The 13134-nt window shown below is 38.9% G+C and overlaps 1 protein-coding gene across 2 annotated transcripts in view; it reads right to left on the minus strand.

Moving 5' to 3' along the window:
• DOCK1 (dedicator of cytokinesis 1) overlaps window positions 1-13134 on the minus strand; it is a 309905-nt gene that overhangs the window by 30258 nt on the left and 266513 nt on the right. For both annotated transcript variants that reach the window (XM_054831423.1, XM_054831422.1), the window contains exons 41-46: window positions 10884-11025; window positions 10617-10695; window positions 10250-10334; window positions 8553-8639; window positions 4811-4987; window positions 3405-3488 (exon numbers count right to left, since the gene is read on the minus strand). In XM_054831423.1, the coding sequence (XP_054687398.1) occupies window positions 3405-3488; window positions 4811-4987; window positions 8553-8639; window positions 10250-10334; window positions 10617-10695; window positions 10884-11025 (654 nt within the window). The remainder of the gene's footprint in view (window positions 1-3404; window positions 3489-4810; window positions 4988-8552; window positions 8640-10249; window positions 10335-10616; window positions 10696-10883; window positions 11026-13134) is intronic.

Below are 13134 nucleotides of genomic sequence, written 5' to 3' on the forward strand. Positions count from 1 at the left end.
AAAAAAGTAGATGCTTCCTTCTGTGCCCCAAATGGAAGGTGCTAAAGGAGGGTTTCACTGTTGGTATACACCAGAGGGATACACCAGGCGTATACAACCAGCCATGGAGAGCTTCTGGCACCTGGAGAAGCAAAATCACGGGAGGGTTGATGGCCGGGTCTGCTGGCGCGGGTGAGGGTTGGGTGGGGAGAACGTGAGCACCTAAAGGCTGGTGGCCTCCCGGTACGGAACTGGTGAGTCAAGAGATGGAGGAACAGGTGAGAGGACACACCAACTACATGGGAACAGAAGATGACCAGAAACCACGGAAGAAGAGTAATAAGAGGAAAAGGCTTCTTATTCCTTAACAGAAGCTGAATTTAATAAACTTCCTGCAGCTTTGCTACAGAACTTCTGTGAGTTTTCTGAGTCAGGATATTCGACTCTCCCTGTCTCAGACCACGTAATCCTTTAAACATTTATCAGCTACGGAAGGAAAGCACCTTCAGATTGTTTTACCATTTCTGCTTCACCTTCTTCTACTAACTTCAAAATTCTTTCTACGTCTCCTTTCCAGACATTGGCACAGGGAAACCTGGTGACGAGTGGCACTGAATTTTAAACCTATTTGCATCTTTGTGGGAAGCAGAGACAGAGAAAGAATTTTGCCACCCACGTTCATGCTATCGCCAGTGCATTTGGCTTTGGAGCAGCGGGTGGGTTTGCTTATGGCTCTTTTTTGAAAGACCCTACAGGGTGCTCTCACCTTTAGAGAGGGGAATGAAAATGTAAAAGTAACGTAAGTAGCTAAACTAGTAACAAATGAGCTCAAAGAGAAAGAAAACCAGCCCAAGATGGCATTTATTCCAGAACTCTAACCTCTGTTGATTTTAAAATTTTTTAAACTTCCACTGCATTATTCCCTGCTTCTTTTTTTTTTTTAAATCTTGATCTGCTTGGCTGAAAAGAATGAGAAAGCTACATACATTTGAACTATTAAAATTAATATAAAATTGTAAATCTTAAATCTTTCATAATAATGGTATCATAAAATAAGATTGTAAAAAGTTAGTTTTGTATGCTACAATTCTTTCAGCTATGTAGAAGTAGCACAAGATTTTTACATGATATACTAGTTTTGGTACGCTGTAAATACATTAGCTAAACGCAGAGTGACTAATGTCATCAATCATTCATTTCATTACCATCATTTCAATCAATCATTTCATTATCTTCGTGTTAAAATAAAAGATCAGCTTGAAATGATGTAGTTGCATGGAACCGTTTTTTCCTAAGTGGAAAAAGCACTATAATGGACAAAAATGGACATTGCTTTACTAATGATATTTACCTGAAAATAATAATAGACAGGAAAAAAAGGTATAGTTAATGTTCTCATGAATTATAAAAGGGTAATATCCTGAAAAGCATGAATTCCATAGAACAATGGAGAAAAAGGGAAGGTAAGGGGATAGGAAAATAAATTAAATTTAACTAGTCAGCTGATAATATGATTGTCAGGCTACTATTTCATATATCCAGATTGATTTATACAGCATAAAGAAAATCTCCGTGTGATTACAAAACTCCAAGCCCCGCATTATTGAAAAATGAAAACTCATTTTTGCTTTCAATCACTGTCAAGCCTGTGATGAATTCAGACCACTGCCTGACTTCAGAAAGTTTCCATAACAACTCCCTCTCCCGACACCAGCGATATTTGGCAATCAGCTCCCACCCCACTCCCATCTACTTACGCTGCCTGTGTTCTGAAAACGGAAATAATTTGAGAGGAGGTTTAAGTCTTAGGATACACTAAGTGTATATGAAACATCTAAGGTAATTTAGAAGCACTCATTTCCACCATGAAATGGCTAGACCTTTTAGTGAAAAGAATTTTCAGATATAAAAATAGGGTTTGATCCCTTTTCTCTATTTTTCTGGTTCCTATTGTTTTGGAACTACGAGACTGATGGGAGATTATGTATTTAAAACCACTGAACAATTAAAATACGTTGTGATTAGATGCCATACATATTTTCAAATAGTAATACTATTTTAATATACATATGTCACCAAAGTGAATCTTTGCTGAGGAAAAGTGTGTTTGTAATTTATTTGAAGTATCGCTATCAGAGGCAAAGACAGACAGCTGACATGAAGTTAGTCTTCTGGGATCAAATTATTTTCCTCTATAAAACTTAAAGCTCCTAAAATCTAATCTTCTGTAAAAGCTCACAAGAAAATAAATAAATAAATACATAAATTTTTTTTTTTCAGACCAAAAGAGTTTTTATCCAGTGATAGTTTTATAGTCTTCAGAGGATTTTTTTTTTTTTTTAATTCTATGTCTTTGGTTCTACTATGTCTAAGATTGAAACCTACAGAAATGTAAATTATTTCCTTTATTATAAAGACAAAATTGAATATAAAAAGACAATGATGTGCTTTCTTCTTCTGGGGAAAAAACACTTCTAATCGTATTGATTTTTTATTTTTTTTTAGTTATTATAAAATCATCTTGAGACCACTGGAAAATGTCCAGTATATGACTACAAAACACAACTGGAATTGTTTCTTGTTATCCCTGAAAAATATTCTTTGGTACACGTAAATGCAGTACTTGATGCAAGAGGGTTCCTGCTCTGTCTCTGGCACCGGGCTGGAAACCTGGGTTCCATTCCTGGGTCAGGAAACATTAGTGCTGTAACCTTACATCTAAGTAATTTCTGCTCTAACATGGCATCATAAAAATACCAGGCAAATTTCACATCCTGTATGAATCAACAGTGCTTTTGTACCATGTTAAGTTATACAGCAAATGAAGCAAAGGTTTCACAATGTCTAGATGAATTTACTAAATATTTTGCGTGCAAGTTTATTTTTGCAACTCTCACATTTAATATTCTGTGCTAAAAGCTACTGTCAGGATACACAGAAAGTTTAATAAATGGAAAATACGTTGTTTGAAGAAAGAAGCGAATATGTGAAAACACACTGTCCCAGTGCGTGAAAACAGGAGGAGGGATTCAGGGTTAGGTATTTCAACTTACTGCCCGAGAAGAATTTCTGAAAGCAGCCTTAGAAAATTAAAATGCAGACTTAAATTGCCAATAATACTAACTAACATTATTACAAAATACTTTCTCATTTGATAAAGATGGGATATTCTCACTATATTATGGTTACCAAAAAAAAACCAAAGAAAAAAAAAAGTTGATCACGTTTGTTCCTTATGGGTTTATCAAATGACAAATGATGTCAGATTTGAAAAGATGAACTTTAGCTCAAATTTCAAGACAGTTTTAAATGCCAAAGACGTGTACACAGGGTGAATAGTTTAATGTCTGAGTTTTCTCAAAAGTGACACTAAACTGTCTTTGTATGGCATTTGGCCCCAACCAACCTGACTTAAAATTATTTACCTGCCAAGCGATCAGATCCTTCAGTTTTTCAATCTTGTCGTGATCTTCTGGATGCTCATGCATATATTTTTCAGTAAAAAAAGCCTAGTCAAGAAAGAGAAATGGGCAGATATTTCAGAAAATGAATCAACATCTACCATGGAAGAATAACCTACAGCAAAGATAAATGAATCAACCCAAAAGTTCTGCAAAATAGCAGTAACAGCTACAAATACAAAGTGAAAATGTAGGAAAGGGATGCAGAATTTAACACCGTTTTAAGATTAAGGCATTAATCTTTTGTGATCAGTAAAGCAGGCAATTGAGGACATAGTGATCAAGACCAAATCTCATAGGCAACCCTGCTGAGGACCTGGCACATCTCTGAAATGTCTTTCTAGCAGTTCCCAGGACATACACGGATGGATACAGCAACACGTTCATCAGCACGTACCTTCTCCATTTATGCTACAAAATCACAGAATCATAGAATCCCAGACTGGTTTGGGTTGGAAGGGACCTCACAGCCCATCCAGTCCTACCCCCTGCCATGGGCAGGGACACCCTCCACTAGCCCAGGTTGCCCAAAGCCCCATCCAACCTGGCCTTGAACACTGCCAGGGAGCCAGGGGCAGCCACAGCTTCTCTGGGCAACCTGTGCCAGGGCCGCAGCACCCTCACAGGGAAGGATTTCTGCCTCACATCTCATCTCCATCTCCCCTTTTTTATTTTAAGGCCATTCCCCTTGTCCTGTCACTCCCTGCCCTTGTCATCAGCCCCTCTCCAGATTTCCTGGAGCCCCTGCAGGGACTGGAAGGCTGCAGTGAGGTTTCTTTGCAGCCTTCTCTTCTCCAGGCTGAACAACACCAACCCCCTCAGCCAGCACGTTGTTTGTTGTTGTTTGTCGTTTAGCTTAATATGATAAATATTCACAACATAAATAATAGATGCAGTGTCTGGAGTTTCCCAATGTTACTATCTTATCCCATATAACTTGAAAAGCTAATGTTGTAAACATGCAGTTATGATTATTTAGACATATTTGCAACTGACTGGTATCTCAGAAGTCTCTACCATTTGATTAATCCTTTAAAAAACTCATGCATTTGAAAGCAAAGCAGGGAATTGCAATCAGTTACTCTGGTCACTGAAGTTCACCCAGAAATTCCTGCTTCAGCAGGACATCCAAGTGCGTGAGAGCACACACTGGGTATGCCATCGGTCTGTGTCCAACTCTACGGAGCAACTGTCCACCACGTCCCTACGTAAGTACTCTTGCTGCTAAACATGCCACCTCCCACTTCAAATGTAGAAAGGCAAAAGTTTATCCAGAAATATCAGAAAGACACTAAAAATGGTAAGCATTCCAGGAGAGTCCAGGCTCAAAGAGGTCGAAGCACTGCGGGGACAGACAATTTTGACGTTACCTTCTCGTAGTTTGTGAACCCTCCCATGACTGCGGGATCCACAATGCCGTTAAGCAGCATTGAGAGCGGGTTAATGGGTAGATTTGGATCATTTAAATGCTGTTGAACCATATTGTTGATCTTATCATTTGTTAGCTGCATGGTTTCTATTGCATTTTCCAGGGGACTAATTTCAACCTAAAATAAAAAAAAAAGGAGGTTTTAATCAAGGAGCAGAGTTTTTAACCTGCCACAGAACTGGCTGTCCACCAACCCATCATAATTAGAAACATTTCAGAAATTTCAGAACAAAAGATATTTTAACCAATAATTAACAGAAAAGGTGGTTACAGGCATTTAAATATTTGGTATCTATATACAGCGGTAACTGATAGGATAATCAATATCAGTGGAGAAAGTTAAACGATTTCCACTGCTGTGGGATGGATTACATCCCAGCACAACAGCACAACATTTAGAAAGGCTCTGACAGAAATCACGTGAGGTTTCTGGAGGATTACGGAGAACATCAGAGATTACGAGTCGGTGAGTTTTAGCAGTACAAAGAAGATCCAGCTTAATGTAACAGTAAGAAAGAAATGATAACTTAATGTGGATTTTCTGATGGAAAATGTAATCCTAAGCAGCTCAAAAATCCAGAAGATATTTTTGCAGCGATTATTGTGGTGTATTTCCAAGGAAATGGAGTTTCATATATTGAAGAGATGACTTCTAAGCTATCTGCTGTGCCTTTTCCCACGAGGCTACATTTTCTTCATCTGAACGTCGATAACTGAGGGAAGGAATTTTCTTTCTCACATAGCCTGGACTTCAGTGAAAACAACTCCTCAGATGTCATCATGGGGTGAATTAGCTCTTATACTGTGTAAAACTTGCTTTATTTTAATTGTCTCATCTCCAACTATTATTTATGACCAGATACCATGTCTTTCAGAACGAAAGTTGCATATATTGAAAAAAACCAGCATTAAAATATTTTAAATATTGCTAAAATATGTACATTTAGTGAATGGGCTAAAAATTACTAACTTGCAGCAACCCACAGCGTAGTCAGTCCCCACTGGAAGACTTAAGTCATAGCCTACTTACATTAAAAAAATAACGTGGTAGGAATAGAAAAGGAAGGTTAATTGAGGCCTGTGAGGAAAATGCAAGTGTATATTTGATTACAGCCTAATTTACATAAATGCTACATAAACAAAGAAGCACTTCTACCTGGCTATCAGTTGCTTACCATGTTTCTGAGAACCACTTATAATCAAATCTCTTTCGTTGTTACTCTTACACCTGCCATCTGATTACACCAAGGATGTTTTAATTAGCATTTTTAAAAGTATGCCTGGTGAATTATTCTGGCAGGCAGGTAACGAGCCTAACGCTGCTGCTGTGGCTGCGGAGCGGACCGGGCTCAGTCGGACAGACGAGCTGCGTTTGCTACGAGTGAAATTTGGACTGGGAAAGTAAGACCGTATTCAGCATCTGATTCGGCAAGAACTGTTGTGAACATTGTATGCTAAATTTAGGATTCTGTCATTTGTATTAATGGGCTTACAACGATGCAATAATTCGTTGATGAACCATTGCTTTTAAGGCTCTTGAATATCTACAGAAATTAGCACTCATTGAGCTGACAGACATCTTTTTTGACTTTTCTGTATCAGCAATCACAGCTTTCTTTCTCATTCTCCTTTCTTTTACTACTCTTACAATCCTCCCTCTAATTTTTTAAAAGCAGATGGAGAATTGCAATTCCCATCCTACTACTACAAATTCTGCTTTGAATCTTATTGAAAGCTATTTATTAAAAATATCTATACTTGTAAATTATCAGCCTTCTTCCAAGTAGCTTGCTAACTCTGGACACCACACAATCTATTCAGGGCAAACAGAAATGATGCACTCCGGATACACTTGCACCACTAAAAAAATTAAACATCAAAACAAAATAGAGATGAGTATTTGTCCTTTTTAAAACCAAGTGCAATTCAAAATCTGGTTTCTAATTCACTGGCTGGCCTCAGTGAATTTTTCCCCTACAACTACTTGTGTCCAGCTAAATAAATCAGGTACAGAATAATGAACGTGGGCAAAAAATTCCTTGCAGATAATGAACAGATTGAAAAGGTTTAGGTAGAAGTACTCCGAAGGAATTTAAAAAGCAAACAGATTTAAGGAAATTATGCATGTTCCTATGGGTTATGTAACATAATACGCTGCATTTATTAAATTACTCAGTTCTCTCTCAGCACTGATTTGGTGTGATCTCACCTCTTCCTTTAAAGATATTCTAGTGCCATCAATGAAAGATGAAATGTGCAAAGCTACTTTAATTCATCGTCTTTAGTAAAACATCAATACTATCTGTATCCATAATCAAAATTTAGCATCACAGGGACGTAAACCTCGTGATCGTGCTTCCAGCATTCTAGCTGACAGGCATCTTGAAGAAAGTCAATACCAATTTGGTAGTAACTATGCCAGAGATAGGTCAAAAGTTACCCGTTGCCGTCTTCCCACATACCATTAAGTTCCATTCTGATATCATTTTTCAGCTACGCGACTAATACAATCCTTACTTACAAAAAGCTTATAGAAAGCACTCTCCCAGGATTTATGCACATTCCGACGACAAGCATAGCGTTAAAGGTGCGTGTATACAAATTGCCTGCATAAAGCAGCCTGTCAGGCTGCGCTCTTAACTTGTGAGGAAAAGAGACTTTCATCAGATTTGCCAGCCTTTATAAACAACAGTTTTTGCAATCATAAAGATAAATACAATCTTCTCTATCAGGATTATATTGAAAATACAAAATTCATTAAAAATTCAATGCGTTTTATTCAGCCGCCGATTACTGTCAAACATCACATTCATATTCTGTTACTATAGATACCATAGTAATTTTCTGCATTACTTCTGTTCATCTAAATACAACTGTCCAACATAACCTCAATGGAGCAATGAAAAAGGTTTTAATTAATCATATGCAAATTGTTCTTTTCCTTTAAAAATAAGACTCACAAGAGAGACTTAAAAACTGCAGTAACAATGTTTTTATTGCTACTTAAAAATTACAGCTGCGTAAGAATAATTTAATCTTAAAGGCGTTTAATGGATACGTCTTATCTAAACAGTCTAAATGGTAGAACAGAGAAATGCATAATTTGGAGTTACTCCGTGAGGTTGCAAGGGTATATTTTAGCTAACTATGGAGAAGAAACAAAACCAACCTTCAATCACAAATGATAAGTAGAGAAGAGATGCAGACACATACAATGCATTCGATTTATGGTACATTTTGAATAAATTACAATCCAAGCTCCCAAATTCTCTTTTCCAAAACTCAGACTAGTTTCATTCTGATGCAGCAGGGTTCCCCTATACCACCTCAGGTCCCCCTTCACTTTAGGCACCCGGCTTACACCACGGGCCGTAACGGCTCACCTGTTTCACCAGAAACGCTTTACAAAAGCACTTCAAGCACTCGATCGGACTTTGCCCCACAGGCCTGGCAGAGCCAGCCCACATTTCCTTCTCTCAGGAGCAGAAAAGCGTTGCCTGAGTCACCCCCAGTCAACAATCAGCATCCTCAGCACCAAGTTCCCCTTGCCTGAGGAGCCAGACACAGCCCCATTGATCGCTTGTTCACAGGACCGAGGCAGTCATATAGAGACGTAAACGCTCCCCGGCTGTGGAAGAGCCCCGCTCCTTTATGCAATCTCAATAAAGCCAAACCGATCTTACCATGAAAACTGATTTGACTTCAAACCACCTCAGAATCCCTGGTAATTTATACGCTGTCACATAGATGGTTCTCTCAATCCACATATTCTGCAAATACAACATAAACATCACGTTATCGGATTGATAGCTTTTATCTGAGCGAAGCCTTAAAACATTGTCATCGGGAAAGGAACTGCAGTACGCCAGACATCGCGAAGCCAGGGGGAAACTTCACGTGGAACCTGCTGGGGCAGGTGACGGAGCCGTGCCGATTTACATCTGATACGTGATTTAGCAGAGAACAACCGCTCTCTTACCAAAGGAGAACACCACGTAAAAGATCCACCTGTTTTACTGGACTGTCATTTTTGCCACGTAACTTCTAGAGCTTTCCAGGACCATTCTCCACAAATCCACAGCATCTTGATATAGGGAAAGCTTCTTCCCCAGGAGGGCAGAGGAGCCGAGGGACGGGCTCCCTGGGGAGGCTGCACCATCCCCATCCTCGGAGGCTTCAAGACCGGCTGGGGAAAAGCCCTGAGCTGACCCTGGAGTTGGCCCTGCCTGGACCCGAGCCCTCCTGAGGTCCCATCCTGACCTGCAGGACCTGAATTTGTGATTCTGTGATTTCATCTGAGCTGTAAACTGCAATGGCTCCATTGTAACATCTCCTCACTGGTTTGAATTTAAGGATACGTGATTTAACATCTCTTCCTGTGTGTATCTGGTTCATAACCGATGTCAAAGGCATCTCGTGATTTGATTTTGTTAGAACTGGCACATGTTGGTGGTTCACCTTATTTATTATGAGCCTTTTTTAAAGCAGAACTGTTTATTCCATCCTCCATTAGCAGAAGAAGAGCTTTCAAAGTGATTTAGATATACCCACATTTTTTAATCTATAATCAAAACCTATAGTAAACTATAGCACTCTCTAGCTTTATGGTTTTAGAAAAAGAGGGTTTCCTGCCCCCTCAGCTAAACCCACGTAGATTAGCAAATCAGCAATTTTTGATGTAACAGCCACCAAGAGAAGCCAAAGACACTAAAGGAGTCTCTGAACGAATACCTGGTCTTAGCTGTAGGAAACCAAATCCTCAGCATTTATTGGCACATTGATTAGATTAGAGCCTGCCACCACACAGAAACCCAAGTTCTTTGCTCAAGAAATGATGCATTAATTTATTACTTTAATTACTACTACTTTACTACTAACTGCGCCCACTAGAACCCCTGTGAATAAAATGGTGTCTATTAAAAAAAAAAAGGCAATCAACTTGATGTAACCTGCTGTAAAAGTTTTGATGAATACAAGCTGTGCTCAAAGGGAGTTTTATTGACCATTAGATGAAACATATGGTTATATGGTTTAATTAAAAAAAAAAAAAAGGAAAAAGGTGTTATTACATAAAGATTTTTGGATGCCTAACTAGTATTTTCATGGCAAGACAAGTTTTGGGAAGAGACATGTATCTTTTCAGGTACAGCCATTTTAAACTTCTTTCTCAAAATAGTTAGTTTTAAACAAAATAGCTTTGTCCATTTTTACTATTGGTATAAAACAGAACATGATAAATTGCTTTAACTGAATTTCTATGAAACAATAATCATATTTAAAGCTAGAATTTATTTTTCAACAACCAAAACATAATGAATGGTTCAGATTCTCAAAATGGAGCAAACAAGCAAACCCCAAAAGTACTCTTTTTTTTTTTTACCGCAAATTCATTGTCTGGGTTTTTCTCTCCTTTTCGAACAGGGCGTGAATACTCAAACCGTTGGACTTCATTCACCCTATAGAAACTGAAAAAAGGGAAAAGCACAATCAAAATCAAATACTATCCATTTAGGAATTGCTGCTAAATTCTAGTACTAGAAAAAAAGTTTACGCACGAATATAAAATGCTTATGGGATCACTGTTACCCAGTGGGTTGGATGAAATCTCTGCTAATATTAAGAATATCCATGAGTGTCCTCACAATTACTCGCCTCCTTGGCTGTGTACAGATTTGTTATACAACAACAGGAACCAGTTTAAGTGTTATAAAGAGACTGATAAAATCGCAAAACCAACCCAAACTCACCTCACGATTTGTTCTGACACTGGCCTGTGAAATTTAGACGGTAAATCCAGTTTCGGCTTTACAGTAAAGCACTGAATATCTGAATTCAGGGGTTAAGAACTGAAAAGCGCATTTCAACGACGCGGAACAGGCAGCTCAACAGGAACGCAAAGAAAGGACAGAACGACAAAACGAATGGGTTACACCCATCAAGGCAGAAGTGCGACAGTCTCCTGCTCGTGCTGGCCATAAATCCTCGATCCGTGCGGCTGTACAACCTAAGGATACACTGGCCGGAGGAGTTTTTAATGTCATCGCCCGGCGGAGACGTCGTTTTCATTTTTTCTGCATTTGGAAACTGAGTCAATAACCTTGCTTCGAAGTCTTCACGGCGTTCGTACTCCTTTCCCCGGTAAATGAAGACTTTGTTCTGCAAACAAATTGAGAGGTTAAATCCCAATACCAGTATCCTCAGAACTGGGATCTCAGAAGCATTGACTCCAATGGTGTTAAGTAAGATATTTTACATTCCTCACACTATGATATAATCAATAGTTTACAAATATTTTATGCCGATTCAATAAAGCACAACTGGATTTCCTTACCTCCGATTCAGTACTGAGATCACTAAGCAGGCGCTCACCTTTAGGCACGTGAATAAACCACGCTAAATTCACCGGGGTCTAAACACATAACATCAAGGATCTATAAAACAGGTGCCCACTGAAAATGCGTTAAGACAAATTACGTCCTCTACCAAACCCAAGATCTCCCTCTGTAATTCCTCTCATCCACCTTCCACAGCTAATGGTGGGATGGATGTAAACAAACAGAATTAGGCTTTTTACACACAAACATTTATTAAAAGGCATTGAGGTGAGCAAGAGTAGCAGAAAAAAGTATAAACAGAAAACGATGCCAATTTTAGGAGGAAGGTCCAAAGATATGACTTTTTTTAGAAAGACTGGTACACCCCAGACTTCAGATTAGTCTATTAGATTTTTGCCATCGTACAGTTGTCTGCACACAGCCTAACTTTTAAATTAAGTATATTGTATTTCTAAGCATTGGTTTCTTCTTTAACAATCAAGAAAATTAAGATATGTTTCATGCAGTCCATCTATATACTGAACAAGCACGTTAAACTCTACAGAAAAATGTAAAAAACAACTTGCATATTTTTAACTGATCAAATGCATTAAAGAAAGTTTTGATATGAATGTAACGCATCTGAATATGCTTAACCTGATTACTCATCTCAAAATGAACACTTGGTGAAAAAATTGTACAGCACTTACTAGAAAAAGGGTGTTAAGACTAGGGGTAGAAAACTGGAATAGTTTACATTTGTCCAGCTGGGTTTAGTTCTGCAATGGTGCCTTTAGAAATGCACAGTAGATGAAAGAATACTCTCTATTTCAGGGGGAAAAAAAAAAAAAGAAAAAAATGGCAGATGCCTAAGAAGTGTATATATACCTGTAATTCACAGGAAAAATTGCAATAATAGGAAAAGCTTGTATTGAGGATTTTCTCAATCTGCAAGGCACTTAATAGCCTATTTTTCAGAGGTTTTATCGCTCATTTATTACAAACTGACCAATCCATGAGGCTTTTGTAAAGCATGTGTTTTCCCACACTTACAAAAAACCCTACTCAGTTGTGAAGAGAAAAAGCAGTTCGGTACTAATGGATCAGATTAACACCACTGGGCACTGTATCCCTTTGTGCAATTTAACACAGCGCTTAGGGGGAAAGCTGCGTTGTGCTCTCCGCATTCGGCATGTATACACGTGGCTGTGGCAGGGGCTGATGGGTTAACCCACGGTCACCCCGCTGACTCGGTCAGGACAGCTCGTGGTGCTCTGGGATCCCACGGCAAACCCGCTCTGGATCACGGGATCCTCCTGATGTGACTTTACCATACGTTCATCATTTTGAAGATTCCTGATAAGAATATCATAAAATACTAATTCAATCATTTTCTAGAGAAATGGATTGGTCAATCTTAACTGTGTCTCCTTCTTACAGGATACTACATTTTTTTTTGCCTGGCAAAACTGAAGAAATTATTAATATTTTACAAAAATCCTATTAAGGCTTTTTTACTTAAAGCATCACAACCTTTTTTGCTGTTCGATGCTTGATAAAAGCTGTTGCACGTACATTACTCTACATGTATTCCAAACACCACAACAATTCGTACTTATTCCGCACTGCATCTCTTTTAAAGTTGTTTTTTTGATACACACGGCAGCTTGCGCATCGTCATCACGCCTTTGCCTCTGTTGGTAACATATGGCGTTGCCAGTTTGCAGAATCGCATCTCACAAGCTTTGGGGCAGCTCCGGGACCGATGACCCTGCCACCCCCCTGCACGCTCAGAGTCTCTTTGGTGCGAGTTGCCCAGCCATGACGTGGAGAAGACCAGCGGTGGGCTAACACCCGAGAGGTCATCTCCCAATTCTTGTCCAGGTCTGCACACTGCAAAATTCACTCTTAGCCTGGCAGGATCTGCTGGGGTCAGGTTTGTGCCTTTCTA

This window comes from Grus americana, chromosome 7 (assembly GCF_028858705.1).
Source record: "Grus americana isolate bGruAme1 chromosome 7, bGruAme1.mat, whole genome shotgun sequence".
In the NCBI taxonomy this organism is placed as follows: domain Eukaryota; kingdom Metazoa; phylum Chordata; class Aves; order Gruiformes; family Gruidae; genus Grus; species Grus americana.